Source organism: Mercurialis annua, linkage group LG3, assembly GCF_937616625.2.
Source record: "Mercurialis annua linkage group LG3, ddMerAnnu1.2, whole genome shotgun sequence".
NCBI lineage: Eukaryota > Viridiplantae > Streptophyta > Magnoliopsida > Malpighiales > Euphorbiaceae > Mercurialis > Mercurialis annua.
Genome location: NC_065572.1, coordinates 57,839,929 through 57,857,196, shown reverse-complemented (window position 1 = coordinate 57,857,196; position 17,268 = coordinate 57,839,929). Strand labels below are relative to the sequence as shown.

Here is a 17,268-nt window from a genome sequence, read left to right as displayed (position 1 = left end):
AACCAACATGCATAGCCGTTCACATTCAACATGAAAAAACCAAAGTTGTTCGCATTTCAGCCAAAAAATCGAATTTATGGATTGTTCATGGAAATTTGAACAGCGCACAACTAATCGCAAATATATAAATACGGAAAATAAAGTACAAATTGAGAGATTTTTTTTAAATTAATGGACTATCACAAAAAAGAAATTGAAAAGTAAGATGTCATTTGAGAAAAGGGGATTGTTTCTTTATTAATGATGGAATGAAGAAAAAAATTTAAGGATAAGATAGTCAATTGAGAACAAAAGGAAAGGATCAAAGTGGATTGGGTTGGCTGTAAATAGCTGTTCGAAAGCTAAGTATGAAGCAAATATATTTTCCTATAAATAGCGGTGGGTTATAGATATGCAAGCAACTATAAGCAAAATAAATTACATATTCAGTCTCTGAACACATTAGATAAAGAGAGATAACACCATGGCTTCACTCATTCCTCGGTTTATTGTGTTGAGATCAAACGGTGACAAGTATTTGCGTTACGTTACAGAAGAAGGAAGGTATTTGCGTTACGTGAAATGCGATGGAAATGATATTCTTGATCCTCAATCGAAGTTTCGAGTTGAAAGATCGAGTAGCAACCGCGATTTAGTCCACATAAGATGCTGTTACAACAACAAGTACCTCGGTCGCATTAGAGAAGGGTCGGTTTATGTCGGCGCAGCAATTGATGCGGCGGAGGAAAACCGATCCAAATGGTCATGCACGCTGTTTAAACCCATGCTCAGGGATGGCGTAACGTATCGGTTCCAGCACGTTCAAAGCGGAAACAATCTCTGCCAATTGCGAACAGGGGGCGACGCTAATAATCACTGCTTAGTTGTCCGATGGTCTGACTTGGACAAAAGTGGATGGGATCTCTTCTCATTCACCAACTGGGAATCACTCGTGATACTGCCCAAATATATAGTTTTCAAGGGAGACAACGGCAAGTATTTACAGTACCGCGGTGAGTCTATTTTCAACCAACTGGAATTTGTGTGTGATGATGTTGGCGCTATAAAAGTTTCGAACCAAACAGTTGCTAATTCCGATGGCAGCGTCAGTATAAAGCTCGATCATAATAACAATTTCTGGGAGGAAACTTCAACTACGATATTTCCATTGGCAGTAAACCAGAATGCAAGAACATCATTTGGGCCAGTAAAACTTGCGCCAGTTGAAGGGAAAAACAACATTGTTGCTCTCAGAAGTTTAAGCAACAACAGATTTTGCCGTCGAACCAATGAAGTGTTGGGCACATTCAATTATCTGGCAGCTCCATCCTGGGCCACAACTATAGATAGACAGGCAAATCTACAGGTCGAAGAGCCAATACTGAGTCGGGAAGTTTACGATGTTAATTTCCGTCTGGGTGACCTGAGGGTATACAACGAACAAACTCTAATTCTGGCAACAGATGAAACTAGCAACAGTACAGATACCGTAATGGAAGATTCTGAAATTGATCTGCATTATGAAGACACACAAACTAGCAGTTTTATTAACAGCCAATCGGTAACAACCGGTTTTGAAATGACATTCGGAGCCCACATTCCGCTGCTTCGAGGCATATTTTCGGTTGGAATATCGTCTAGCTATTCCGTAGAGTACGGGAATACATACAAATGGGGGGACGAAAAGTCGAGGACCAACCAATTATCTGCTAACATAAAATTTGTAGTGCCTCCCAGCACAAAAGTAACTGTAACTCTGGTCGCCACCAAGGCATTTTGTGATGTTCCCTTTTCTTATGCTCAACGAGACACTCTTACCAGTGGCCAACAGTTTACTTATGTTAACGACGACGGAGTTTATAGTGGCAGCAATTACTTTGGATTCAACTTTGTCGTCAAGGAGGAGCCACTTCCGGCCGGTTGATCACTTTTTCCCGATTAAATATTTTTGAGCACACTAAACTACGGTATTTTTATAAAACGGTAAACCGAATTATAAAATGTTACAAAATGTTTATTGAACTATAGTTTTTTTATAAAACGGTTACTAAACTATTAGGATTTTACAGAACCGTTTTGTAACTTTCTTTATCTCGATAACCGTTTTGTTATAAAAATATATGTCGATAACATTTTGTAAATTTATATAATTCGGTAACCGTTTTATAAAAATGTTATAGTTTCGATGATTTCAAAAATATTTAACCCCACTATTTCCACTTTGTTGTCACTGCACTGCACAGTTTGCATTCAATAAAAGCCTACCATTACTCTTTGGTATTGTATTGTTTCGTTATTGTATCTTAATTTGTTTTATTGTGATGATTAAATTTTAATATTATAAATTCAATAAGAAGTCTTTAGTAGGATTGGCAATTTTAGTCACGGCCTGTTTATTAGACTTGATACGAAGATAAATGAGTTTTTTTTCATGAATAAGTTAACTGAGTTTTAATTGAATTTATACGAGTTCAGATAATAAACCTGTCTAACTAATGAAAGATACATATAAACTAGTTTATTAAATGAGCTAATGGGAAGATTTTGTTTTACTATATATCTTTTTATTGTACGTATTATTAAGAGGGTAATCTTATTTATTCAAAAAAAAAAGAGGGTTATACTATTATAAAAAAAAATTGTTTTTTATGAATAAAAATAAAATAAAAAAAATAGTTGTTCAGTAATTGTTATGTAATTTTTTATAGTTTGCTAATCCTTTTATAAACAACTTTAATTCAATAACTATTCTATAAAAAAGATATAATTTAATAACTATTTTATAATTTTTTTTTTATAATTTGATAAAAATATTTAACCCAAATGAATTAAATGAGTCACTAAATATGCACTAAATACGACGCTTTTATGATATGGTAAGACATATTGTCACCTCTATTTTTTAGTCACATGTAAATATAATCAAGTTGATGTTTTCTTTCTTGATAATATTATTTAATTTTTTAATTGATTAGATCTTAAAGATAAAATAATTGCCAGTGAGCTCAAATGGCTAGGTTCTCTGAGTACAATTTTGAAGTTTCGGCTTTAAATCTCAGCGCAGTCAAGTTAAAAATGATTTAACATAAAATAAAATATATCTAACAACTAATCCAGATTAAACTATCTCTAAAAAAAAGTAGTTCAATTTCAATATGATGTTATCTTCAATTGTTTATTTAAGGCGGCTTCTTTAATTTAAATTTTGTAATAGGAGTTTTTCTTATTCCAGTTTGCATTTTTTAGAAATTCTTTCTGTATTCTTTTTCAAGATTATAACTCTTAGCTTTCTCTCTAAGTTGTAGCCTCTAGTGTGCCATCTAGTATGTCCATTTTTTGTGCAACAACTTTTAGCAGCAGGTCTTTTACCACCTTTTATGATTTTTTGTAATATTTTCAATTCATCAAAAAAAACTTAATTATTAAAATTATGATATAATATTTAAAGATTAATCATTTAAAATATTTTATTTTTCGACTTTTTTTGATTATATTTTAAACTTTTATAATTGTCAGTTTTATCAAAAAATTCAATTTTCAGTTTTCATTGTACGGATGTTACTAAATTAGACTTTTACCACCTTTTTCGACTTTCTTTGATTATATTTTAAACTTTTATAATTGTCAGTTTTATCAAAATATTCAATTTTTCGACTTTCTTTGATTATATTTTAAACTTTTATAATTGTCAGTTTTATCAAAATATTCAATTTTCAGTTTTCATTGTACGGATGTTACTAAATTAGACTAAATTTTTTTGAGTAATTTTCAAGAAAAGAGACGGTATTTCTCACAACTAAACAAGGCCTTAACATTTTTTTTGCAATATTTTAGTGTGAAAATGGTGTGTTTTATATGGTTGGCATACTTTTGTAATAAAATGTATATTTCAATGACTATTTTATAATAAAATAAAATTTAATGATTATTTTACTCGGGAACATAGTATAGTTACCTGAGGAGTTTGATATCCTAAGATAATCAATTCAGAAAAAAAAGGAAAGGACCAAAGTGGATTGGGTTGGCTGTAAATAGCTGTTTGAAAGCTAAGTATGAAGCAAAGAAATTTTTTATTTTGCAAAAGAAAGAAAGAAATGGAGGCAGTTTTCAGTACTACTTGTGGTCCAACTATATATCCAATCTATCAAACAACCGAGGGACGATTTTTTTAGAAGATCAATAACATTTATATCAGTTTTTTAAATGGAAAATGCTTTATAACCCATCTTTTTAATCCAATTCTTTTAACCCAGTTTACGTGATAAAATTTTATTCATTCAATTCCCATCTAAAAGTGTATATTTTAAAAAACAAAATTTAATCAATTTTCTCGTTAATTACCACATCAAACGGTATAAAAAGATGGATTAAAAATATTGAATGATATAGCATTATTCTTCTTAAATTATGCGATAAAAAAAAGCTTAACTATTATTATTCCCTCCATCACATTCTACAAGTAGCATATTTTATTTTGCGAGTTCTATTTTAAAAAATTTATTTCTATTTTTAAAAGATGTTTATATGAAACTTCTTTTTTCTACCCTTATTTAAATCACTTTGATAGAACTAATATTTTACTTCATTAATGAGGGCAAAACAAAAAAAAATATGACAAGATAAAAATAATTAGTTTTTGAACAAAGGATCACTTTACCCCCTGAACTTGGCACAAAATATCAAAAACGTCCAAATTACGAAAACCGGATCACTTTTACCCTGAACTTGGCAAAACCGGCTCAAAATCCCCCTCGATGCTGACGTGGCACTTAATTGGAGAGTGAGTTTAATAAAAGTCATAATTAACTCTAATTAATTACACATCTTTTATAAGTTCTTGTAATGAAGAGGTTTTTTGTTTTAAAGTTAGAATTCATTGGTGAAAATTTAAATACAAAGGAAAAAATTTCACCAATGGTATCCATACATTTAAAAATCTTTTATTTTGATATATGGACTTATTTTTTGTTTATATCAATATTTGAATTTATTTGTTTATATTGAAAGAGTTTTTCTGATCTGTTATAACAGGTATTTTAAGTTAAAGTGAAAAGTTGGTTGAAAAACGATTTGAAATTATTTCAAAAAATTAATATAAAATAATTATTAATTCACTATTTTCATTGTTTTTATACTAACTTTTTATCATCATTAAATATGAAATTTAAATTAAAGCTAATAATAGTTTTCATTTATATTAAAATAATATAAATGAAAATTGTAGTAAACATATAGGTTAATAAATAAAGATAATATTTATATTAAACATGTGAGATAAAAAAGACTGAACCAGCCTATTAAACCGAGAACCGATAATAATTATGTTATTTTTATTATTAAACTCATAAATTGATTAGTATGGATATTAACCATATACAAACTTAAGAAGAATTAAAAGAAAATTTACAAAAGAAACATAGAAGGAAAAAAAATAAACTTTCAAAAAAAAGGAAAATGGTTAGATAAGCCCCTAAAGTTTGCTCTATGGGTCAAGTAGAACCTCAACACTCAAAAAGAGTCAAATAAGCCCCAAATGTTAGTAAATTGTATCATATAAACCCTCCTTAGGAATCACTGAGGACCCTAACGTTTGTTAAATCGTATCAACGAGGACTCCTAAGGAGGGCTTAGATGATACAATTTAAAAACGTTAGAGTTCTCAAAAAGGGACATAGCATAGTGATCTTTTTATAATAGAAAGTAAACTCAGTGATTTTGTTTAAAATTCATGAAACGTTTCGGTACAATTTAGTTATAGAAAATATTTTTTGTTTTCTGTTTTCAATTTCTTTTCATTTTCTCTATTTTTTATTTTTTTATTTTCCAAATAAAAAACTAGAAAATCAAAATTTTATTTGTTTATTGAATTTTTTTTAATTCTCTTTTTTCTTTTCTGTAAACTTAAACAGTATACTACTTCTTCTTTTTTCTTTTATGCAAACTTAAACAGCATACTCTATTTTTAATTTTTATGGATGCTGTATAACCTCTGACAAAGTTAAAAAAGATTGAAATTCGAGTTTCAACTGTTTAATATTAATTTAAAATAAATACTTTTAAATATGATGAGGACATATGTGCTGGAAAACGTTTCTATATCATGATGAATGTGTGGCTTAATTCGAAAATAAAATGATTGAATCATTAATTAACATCTGATAAAGCAACAAATAAAAGAAACTTCAGCAAATTAATTTTGTTTTTGTATTTTAAATTTTTTTTCTTCAATAATTATGCTGAAGTTTTTTTCAGTTGTAAACCGGACCGATCAGACTTGTCTAAAAAACGATCAAATTTTGAATCGGGTCGAAGCCGGACCATAAATGGAGAGAGACTGGTTCAATATTTTTGTGGAACCAAAAATATTGGTTGATATATTTAAAAAAATATACATTTTAAATTATATACTAAATATGATTATATAATTCATTGTTAATATAATTAATTGATTATATTAAATATAATTTAAATTTTAAAGTAATTTTAATGTATTTTTAAATTTTTTGAACCAGGTGCAGTCGGAATTTTCCGGTTCCAAAACTGCCTGATACAATTCAAGTGGCAGTTTAGGGCCGGTTCAAGTATTTCTCGAACTGTGGCCAATTCTACATGTAAGTGCTTATTAATAGTTAAAAAAATTTCATCGATAATTAGATTGAATAAATAGTGATTCTTGTTATAATATTTTTAAATTAATTGTTTTAGTGTTTTTTAAACTCGTTAGATAAAAATATCAATTAGAGAATCGTGTTTTCTAAGAGTTACTTTTAATAAAGGGAAAGTAACCATTATAATATGGAAAATTAAGAAAATTATTTTCTAGTTTTTTTAAATTAGAAAATATTACAATTAAACACTAAATTCCATTTTTCAATTTTCTTTGAGTAATTTTCAAGAAAATAGACAGTATTTCTCATAACTAAACAAGGTCTTAACATTTTTTTTTGCAATAATTTTAGCATGAAAATGGCGTGTTTTATATGGTTGACATTCCTTTATAATAAAAGGTATATTTCAGTGACCATTTTATAATAAAATAAAATTTAGTGATTATTTTATTTGCGGACATAGTATAGTTACCCGAGGAGTTTGATATCCTGATATAATCAATTGAGAAAAAAGAAAGGACCAAAGTGGATTGGGTTGGCTGTAAATAGCTGTTTGAAAGCTAAGTATGAAGCAAAGAAATTTTTTATTTTGCAAAAGAAAGAAAGAAATGGAGGCAGTTTTCAGTACTACTTGTGGTCCAACTATATATCCAATCTATCAAACAACCGAGGGACGATTTTTTTAGAAGATCAATAACATTTATATCAGTTTTTTAAATGGAAAATGCTTTATAACCCATCTTTTTAATCCAATTCTTTTAACCCAGTTTACGTGATAAAATTTTATTCATTCAATTCCCATCTAAAAGTGTATATTTTAAAAAACAAAATTTAATCAATTTTCTCGTTAATTACCACATCAAACGGTATAAAAAGATGGATTAAAAATATTGAATGATATAGCATTATTCTTCTTAAATTATGCGATAAAAAAAAGCTTAACTATTATTATTCCCTCCATCACATTCTACAAGTAGCATATTTTATTTTGCGAGTTCTATTTTAAAAAATTTATTTCTATTTTTAAAAGATGTTTATATGAAACTTCTTTTTTCTACCCTTATTTAAATCACTTTGATAGAACTAATATTTTACTTCATTAATGAGGGCAAAACAAAAAAAAATATGACAAGATAAAAATAATTAGTTTTTTCTTAATTTCTAAGCAAACGAGACCTCTAAAATAAGACGGAGGGAGTATATTTTTTTGATTTTTTTATGGCCCAATCTTTTGAATTTTCTTAATTGTAACCCATTTTTTAATTTCTATTATTAATTTGAATTGAAATGCAAAGAAAACTGAATTTGTCTTTTATATTTGTTCATATTGTTTCAATTTCAATTTTTAGTATAATAATTTATAAACATGATAATTGAAAAATTATCCACTCAAATTGAAATAAATGGATATAATAGAAACGAAAAATTGATAAATGGACAAAAATTAAATATCTTAAAAGAAGGGGTTATAAACAAAAAAAAATCAAAAAATCAAATATTTTTGTATGATTAAACTTAAAGAAAAATATATAAAATAGTGGAAGTATTTTTTTTTTGTGACAAAGGAATACTTGCGGAGTCAGACTATCTGGATATACCCTTCAGAATTTAGCCTCTGCATCTCACCGCTCGGACTTCACTCTTAATATCTACGTTTATCAACTCTTCCAAAATGCTTTCAAGAAGTCTCGTTCTTCTGAACTCAATTTTTCAATCTTTTTTATTAGATTCGTAACCTTTAATGCGTACTGTTGTGTTATATTTTATGCGAAAACTTTGAATTCAGGTGTTTTGCTATTTTTTGTAATTTTAGTTTTACTCTCTATTCATAAAAACAAATAGTTTCACGTAGGAAACCAATCTAGTAATCTAACCTTTGTCTCATACTTGTTATTTAGACATTGAACTAACTAAGCCAAAACATGATAGGTAAATGAGGATTAAATACTTTTCAAGTTACTAAACTATCAATTTATATTAAAAATAATAACGAACTTTGATTTATTTCTAGAAGGCTATCAAACTTCCAATTTATTTGTAATATCCTGTATGTTTGAGGTTGCCAAAGTAGGCAACTTGTTTTGTTTTCAATAATCGGAGCCGTGATAGGAGTAGAAATACTCCTATATTCTATGTGTTTTATATGTCATATATGTGCATTTGACGTTGGTTTTGAGCTTATTTGTACTCATTTTTGTGTATGAGCATTTCAGGCATAATGCGGGAGTTTTTCATGATATTCAAGCCATTTGGAAGACATTGGGATCATAATTGAAGTTTTGAGGAAAGTTGTGCGAAAATCCGATGAAAATAGGCGCCGAGAGCACAAGTTTCTACTTGTGAAATTGACCCCTCTTCATTGATTGACGATTTTGGAATACTTAGAGACTTCAATCGACTTTATTTTCTTCTAAAGAAATAAAGTAGACATCCTACGCTTTCCATAGAATCAAGAATCGACTCATTCCGACGTTTCTACACCGAGTTATGACCTTTTGAAGTTGACAGTTGTGCAGCAGAAAAAGTGCACGAACGTGTAACCTAAAGTGCACGAACGTGTACTTTGGCCGAAGGGAAATTGAAGGCGAAACTGAAGAAAAAAGTGAAAAATTGGCTAAGTGTTAGAGTGCACGAACGTGTACCTATGGAGCACGAACGTGCACCCCCAGAATCAACAAAATGTGCACGAACGTGCACCAAAGTGCACGAACGTGAACTTGAGGTTCCTGCGATCTGTTTTGGACAAAAATGCCCCGAAACATTGCCAAACACCACCAAACTCGAGGGCACTTCTGGGTTTTCACTTAAACTCGACCTAAAGTCATTCTCTGAGCCAAAAGACATATAAATACCGCATTAAGACATTGAAGGAAGGTTCGCTTAATTCGCCACATTAGACATTACTTATTACATTAGTTTAGCTTAGTTTTTGGTATTCGTTCATCGTTTTAGCTTGTATTCTGGATTTTCTACATTATTGTTTTGGGATTATTAAGTCGATCAAGGTACGATAACTATTAAGACATTAATTTTATTGTTTCTTATTCAGCCATGAATTCTTACTACTTTATTGTTGAATTATCTTTGAATATGTGTAGCTAAACCTTTCATTAGGGATTATTTATGGGATTTATGTCTGTTTAAACGAACTGGATTTGTGGGTTGTTGTTATTACTATATTTTAAATATTGTTCTTAACGCTTGAATTTATTTGGCCAATTTATTCATTGTCCTGTGTTTTGGTTTTAGCTCGAGAGAGTAAAACTGGGATAGACCAACATAATTAAGAACGTATGAGTTAATTGCGCAAGAGTGAATTGACGAGTACGTGTTCTTAGGGTTTACTTCATAAACATTAATTGATTAGTAATTTAGGTTAATCATTGTGCGAGAGCGAGTAATTAGCCTGTTACTAGTTTGTTATCTGTTTTTGCCTGCAATTGCTCGAGAGAGAATTTTAGGTGCTTACGATTAGCCTGAACCTTAGTAGAACAACCAAATCCATATTCCAATCTGATTAAACAGTATAATGAAAGTTGATAATCCCTGTTCTTCCCATTATTGTTAAAACCTTATTTTTGTTACAGCTTTAGTTAATTTTATCCATAATTGTTATTTCAGTTTATTTAGTTTAATAACAACATTCAATTTATCTTTTAACTATCCAAATCGAGTCTCCTAACTGGTTGTCTTTATTAGCTTTCCCTGTGCGTACGATATCCGGACTTCACAGTCTGTATTACAAGTTGGCATACGTACGCTTGCGTATTTTCACCAACAAGCCGTCAGAATAAAAGATTATCGAAGCAGTTAATTAAGGAAAGATCCGAGTAGGTCGGTTTTGAAATTCTAATTTAAAAAATTTGATATTAGAATTTTATAAAAAAAAAGGAATGAGAGACGGACTAAAAGAAATTGTAAGATGTGCTATAAAAAGAAAGTTAAAGTCCCCAAATTGATAAATAATATCTTAATCCTCGGGAATTGTAATTAAAAATGTTATAGACAGAAAATATTAAATATAGATTATTATTATTTATTTGTATATAAATAATACGTACATATTTGAATTAAAATAAATAGGTTATTGATAAGCTAAAAGAAAAGTTAAAAGAGAAATGGTTTAAACTAAAGAAATGAAGGACTAAAGAAGTCAATTGGCAAAGTATAAAAGAAACCTCATATGAATAAATTCATATATGAATAAATTCATATATGAATAAATTCATATATGAATAAATTCATATATGAATAAATTCATATGATCACTAAGAAAAAAATCAAAAACTTACATAGGAAACCGAGTGTTTGCTCGTTCGATGTTCGAATCACGTGATTTGCGTTCCGATGCTTCAAGAAAATCGACCTCTATCATCTCCAAACTGCGTATCAAAGATAAGGATGAGATATCAAGTTAGATTTTTGTGAATTTATGGGTTGTTTTTGTTTTAAGATGTTGTGATTGAATTGAACTTGCTGAAATCGTGTTGTTTTTTATGTTTCCGACTAGTTTTGAGTTGGGTTTTGAGTGTTAATCTTTAGCTAGCATGTCAGAATGAATCTGAGGAGTTTCCAGGATCGAAATGACTGTCACATCTATTAGAAACACGTCCAGCAGGGGCCTCTCGACGTGTTGGGCATCAGCACGACGCGACAAGGCTAAATCAGGCATGTTGCATCGCGTCGAACCTCAGCGCAACGCGAGGGGCTGTAACCAGCCCTGGCGCGGCACGCTAGGATTTGTCACGTCGCAAAACTCCCCTATGCAGCTAGGGGAGAGCACGACATGAGGAAGGGACAAGGCAACCCCTTCCCATGCACTTAGGGTTTGAAACGCCTTACTCCGATGCGGCATTCAATAGTTCAAAACTAGGTTCACCAAGCATTCAAAACGTAATTGAAAATGACTAAAGAAAGAGAATGAAATGTGAGGTAATGCTTATTATATTTTATATATTGTCTTTTTATGTAATTTTTGATTCATATAATTTTTAATTTTATTTATAGTTTTTTCCTCTTGAGGTTATAACTTTTTCTTTGCAGAATGAATTTTATTGTTTGAAATCTACCTTAAATGAAGATAAAATGAAAGATTTGAACTCTATTGTACATAATATAATGAAGTATGACTATATTGCCAATTGTGAGAACGTTGATATGGTATTTATTTTAGTTGTTATACTTAAATATCTTTTTAAGCAATTTTGATATATAATTCTTCTATTGTTATTAAATTTTGGTCTAATCACTCAAAAACCCCTCACCTTTAAACTTTTTTTCAATTCCACCCCGACGTTGAAAATTTGTCAATTTTACCCACTTTTGAATTTTCCGTTTTCAATTGTACCCCAATATTTTAATTTTTGTTAATTTTTTTACTTAAATGATGAAATCATTCAATTAATTAAGTCTAAACATGAAATTAAATTCTTTTTTATTCAAAAAAGTACAAATAAGTCCTTTATTTTTAAAAACTAACTAAAAACCATAATCAAATTAACACTAATTTAAATTCTTAATTAATTTAACTAAATTTAAATAAATTTTAAAAATATACAATCAGTATATGCGAGACATGGAGAATGTTTTAAACAAATTTCCAAACGCAAAAAACGTTAATTAAATTTTTCAGGGTACAATTGAAACACAAAAATGCAAAATAGGGTAAAATTGACAATTTTTCAACGTCAGGGTATGATTGAAAAGGGGCTAAAAGGTCGGGGTTTTTTAAGACATTAGGCCTTAAATTTTTTGGTGTTTTTTATTTTTATTGGGTGTACTTTTGGTGTATAGGTGGTGTGCTTTTGGTGTATGTTGCTAATTTTTTTGTGTATTTGTTATTTCATGTGTATCTTTTGGTGTATTCTTTTACTTCTATACATTGTCGTTGTATTGCGAGTTTACTATTTGTACGATATTACTATATTACCTGTGAAATAAGAGTAATTCTATTTCTATCACCAGCGTCGATAGCTATTCACATTCAACATAGAAAAGCCAAAGTTGTTCGCATTTCCGCCAACAAAATTGAATTTATTGATTGTTCGTAAAAATAATTTTTGAACAACACACAACTAGTCACAAATACGTAAATACGGAGAATAAAGCACAAATTGAGATTTTTATAAAAATATTAATGGACTGGCGCAAAAAAAAAAATTGAAAGGTAAGATGTCATTTGAGAAAAGGGGATTATTTTTAAGGCATAATCACTCAAAAATCCCTCACATTTAAACTTTTTTTCAATTCCACCCCAACGTTGAAAAATTGTCAATTTTATCCACTTTTAAATTTTCCGTTTTCAATTGTATCCCAATTTTTTAATTTTTATTAATTTTTTTTACTAAATTAATGATGAAATCATTCAATTAACTAAGTATAAAGATGAAATTAAGTTTTTTTTTATTCAAAGAAGTACAAATAAGTCCTTTATTTTTTAAAACTAAGTAAAAACCATAATCAAATTAACACTAATTTAAATTTTTAATTAATTTAATTAAATTTAAATAAATTTTAAAAACATAAAATTAATATATGCTAGACATGGAGAATTTTTTTAATTTTTTTCCAATTGAAAAGGACGTTAATTTAACACAAAAATACAAAATAGGGAAAAATTGATAAAATTCCAATGATTGAAAATGGGCTAAAAGGTCGGAATTTTTCTAAAGCATTAGGCCTATTTTAATGCTGGAATAGAGAAATAATTGAAGGATGAGATAGTCAATTGAGAAAAAAAAAAAGGAAAGGACCAAAGTGGATTGGGTTGGCTGTAAATAGCTGTTCGAAAGCTAAGTATGAAGCAAACATATTTTTTATTTTGCAAAAGAAAGAAAGAAATTGAGGCAGTTATCATCACTAGGTTTGTGATAAAGAAAAAGCTTAATTTGTCTTTTATATTTTTTTCATATTGTTTCAATTTGCATTTTTTATATAAAAATTTATAACCATGATAACTGAAAATTTGTCCACTCCAATTTAGATAAATGGATATAATTTTTTTTTTGGTTAAATGATATGTAGATTAGCTCACCCACAAATAAGTGGATGGCAAAGGAATAAAATAAGGATAAATACAATTACATTAAATGACAGATATAATGTAAATTGTTAATAAATTCCATCCCCGGATAAGCAAACCCCGAATTTGTATTCTTGTAATAAGAAGTTGCCTTGCAAATTGCCGTAAATGCAACTGATTCTGAATCGATTAGCTCATGACAAAATTTCTCTTGTTTCTTGCCTTTCAAATTTCACAAACTAAGAAAAACCATAGCGTTTTCCAAAGATTATGATATCTCTTTCTACAAATAGAGGACCAAAACTCGAAGAATAACATAATCGTCAGAGGAGCAGCCCATAGAAAATTACAGCGTCTAAGGATGATGTTCCAAGATTGGAGAGCCAGACGACAGTGAAGAATAATATGCACACTCGTCTCATCATCCAAACAAACCGAACAAGAAGAAAATTCAAAGCTCAACACACCTCTGCGAACTAAAAGAGCATTTGACGATATTCTATCTCGAGCAAGTAACCACATGAAGAATAGGATACGCGGCGGGAGTTTATACTTCCAGAAAACACCTGCACTGTTCACAGCAGGCAGATTTGCCGAAGTGGAGAGCAATCTGCAGAAACTTGCCGGTCTGAAGCTCTTCCCCTGCCAGTTAAATATGTCAACTGCTGTTGAAGATAATCTATCCTCTGCGATCTGAACCAGAAGCTTATTATACTGCTGAAGCTCTCCCAATCTAAGACGTCTTTTCCATGAAAAAGAGAAGATGAGAATTGATGAATGGATTAAAATTGAAGATTTTAAAAGGAGATATATATAAAAAAAATTGAAAGATGAGATATTTTTATATGATTAAACTTAAAAAAAAATATAAAACTCTATTAAAACGGAGGAAGTTTATTTTTTTGTGACGAGGGAATATCTGCGGAGCCAGACCACCTGGGTACACCCTTCAGAATCTAGCCTCTGCATTTCACTGTTCGGATTTCGATCTTAATATCTACGTTTATCAACTCTTCCATATGCTTTCAAGAAGTTCCGTTCTTATGAACTCAATTTTGCAATATTCTTTTTTACTGTCGTAACCTTTAATGCGTACTGTTGTCATTTTTGTGCTAAAACTTTAAAGTAAGATATTTTTGCCATTTTTTGTGATTTTAATATTATTCTCTATTCATCAAAAAAAGTTCATAGTGGGAAATGGGATTCCAATCTACTAAGGTCTCATAATTATTATTTACACATAGAACTAACTAAGCCAAAACGTGATGGGTAAATGAGAATTTAATATTTTCAGATTACCAAACTATCAATTTATATTAAAAAGAATAACGAACTTTGATTTTAAAAATCTATCAGACTTTCGATTTAAATTCAAAAAAATTACCAAATTTTGATTTATTTCGAATAATTATTTTAAAATTGTCTCATATGATTTGGATGATTGGAAAAATTTACTTTTGGTAATTTTTTATAAATAAAATAATGTTTGATATCTTTTTTGTAATAAACTGATAGTTTGATAGCTTTTTCGAAGTAAATAAAAATTCGATATCTTTTTTTGAAATACATTTAAATTGCGATAGCTTTTTAAAAATAAATTAAAAGTTCATTATTCTTTCTAAAATAAATTGATAATTCGGTAACCTGCAAAGTTTTAACGCCGCCAATAGAGGAAGCATACATAATTCTTTTTTTGTCAAAAAAAAAATCAAATAAAATCTTTAAAACTCTACTAATTTTCCTATAAATAGCGGTGCCGAAGTGGGTTGTAGATATGCAAGCAACTATAAGCAAAGTAAATTATCTATTCTGTCTCTTAACACATTAGATAAAGAGAGATAACACCATGGCTTCACCCATTCCTCGGTTTGCTGTGTTGAGATCAAACGGTGACAAGTATTTGCGTTACGTTACAGAAGGAAGGTATAGAACATACGTCAAATGCGACGGAAATGATGTTCTTGATCCGCTATCCAAGTTTCGAGTTGAAAGATCGAGTAGCAACCGCGATTTAGTCCACATAAGATGCTGTTACAACAACATGTACCTCGGTCGCATTAGAGAAGGGTCGGTTTATGTCGGCGCAGCAATTGATGCGGCGGAGGAAAACCGATCCAAATGGTCATGCACGCTGTTTAAACCCATGCTCAACGATGGCTTAACATATCGGTTCCAGCACGTTCAAAGCGGAAACAATCTCTGTCAATTGCGAACAGGGGGCGACGATAATAATCACTGCTTAGTTGTCCGATGGTCTGACTTGGACAAAAATGGATGGGATCTCTTCACATTCACCGACTGGGAATCATTCGTGATACTTCCCAAACATGTGGCAGTGAAGGGAGACAACGGCAAGTATCTATTTAACGCAAGAAGAAACACACACTTGCAGTTTGGAGCTGATGATATTGGAGATCATAGAGTTGGGGAGGAAATCTTCACCAATTCCGACGGAAGCATCCGCGTGAAGAATAAAGTCAGTGGGAGATTCTGGAGGGCTAGACCAAATGTAATATATCCAGAATCAACGGATGAATCCGACTCGGATCCAGCAACATCATTTTGGCCAGTCAGAATCAAGGGAAACGCTATCGCGCTGCGTAGCAAGGGTAATAACAGATATTTGCGTAGAACCAATGATCGTAGCACCCTCGATTGTCTTGCTGCGGAATCTTGGGCCACGACCATAGACAGACAGAGCTACCTGGTGCTGGAAGAGCTAGTGAACAGGAGACAAATTTATGATGTGAATTACCGGCTGGAAGACGCAAGAGTGTATGACCAATCATTGGTGACATTGGCGCGCTCTTGTGTCACAAATATGGGTAACGAAGCAGCAACACTCGAGGTGTCGATGAGTTATATTCAGCAGAGGATTTACACCGTCAGTACCGGTACTACCTCCTCATCTTCTGTTAGCATCGCAATGTCAATGAGTATTCCTTCTATTCTAGACACTGGCATTGCCACCACGGAGACAACCGCGAGCGACTACGAGTGGGGAACTACCGCAGAATCATCCAACACTTTGACAAGAAGAGTGCCGGTAACTGTTAATCCGATGACTAAGATGACACTCACTCTTGTTGCAACACTCGGATTCTGCGATGTTCCTTTCTCCTACATTCAGCAGGACACCCTCATTAATGGCCAACTAGAAAATACTAAAAAGCATGACGGTTTTTTCACTGGTGCCAATTGCTTCAGGTTCCGCACTGAAGCCTCCAGTGAACCACTCTAAATTAACGCTCCATTTCATCTACCAATGCATTATATTTATCCTACGTAAATTTGTGTTGATGCGTTTTATCTTATCGGGAAAAAAAAATTGCGAAAATGAAAAAAAAATGAATGCTGTATTGAAGATTTAACAAATAATGTTTTGAATGTGTGTAAGCAGGTAGATTTGTCACAGTTGTATTATTGTAATGTGAAACTTATTGGAAGCAATTGTTGTACTTATTGTAATTAAAAGAAATATGATAGGTAATTATAATAAATATTTTACCTTTTTGTAAAGAGAAAATTACAGATTAATTGAGAACACGGGTTATCTTTTCTTAAATACCAACGTGTTGGAATCTTTTATCTTCTATCAAAGTGTTTTAACATTAAATAGCTTATGTAGCAAAATTATTACATTTTCTATCTTTTCTTCCC

At 30.7% G+C, this 17,268-nt stretch overlaps 2 protein-coding genes across 2 annotated transcripts; both read left to right on the top strand.

Moving 5' to 3' along the window:
* Positions 1 to 463: 463 nt before the first annotated feature.
* LOC126672729 (uncharacterized) lies at positions 464 to 8,862 on the top strand. The gene is made up of 3 exons (XM_050366684.1): positions 464 to 1,898; positions 6,492 to 6,590; positions 8,801 to 8,862. The coding sequence occupies exons 1-3, from the start codon at positions 464 to 466 to the stop codon at positions 8,860 to 8,862; spliced, it is 1,596 nt and encodes a 531-aa protein (XP_050222641.1).
* A 6,592-nt stretch (positions 8,863 to 15,454) lies between these two features.
* On the top strand, positions 15,455 to 16,849 carry LOC126672728 (uncharacterized). Its single transcript, XM_050366683.1, has one exon. The coding sequence runs from the start codon at positions 15,455 to 15,457 to the stop codon at positions 16,847 to 16,849; it is 1,395 nt and encodes a 464-aa protein (XP_050222640.1).
* The last annotated feature ends 419 nt before the right edge of the window (positions 16,850 to 17,268 follow it).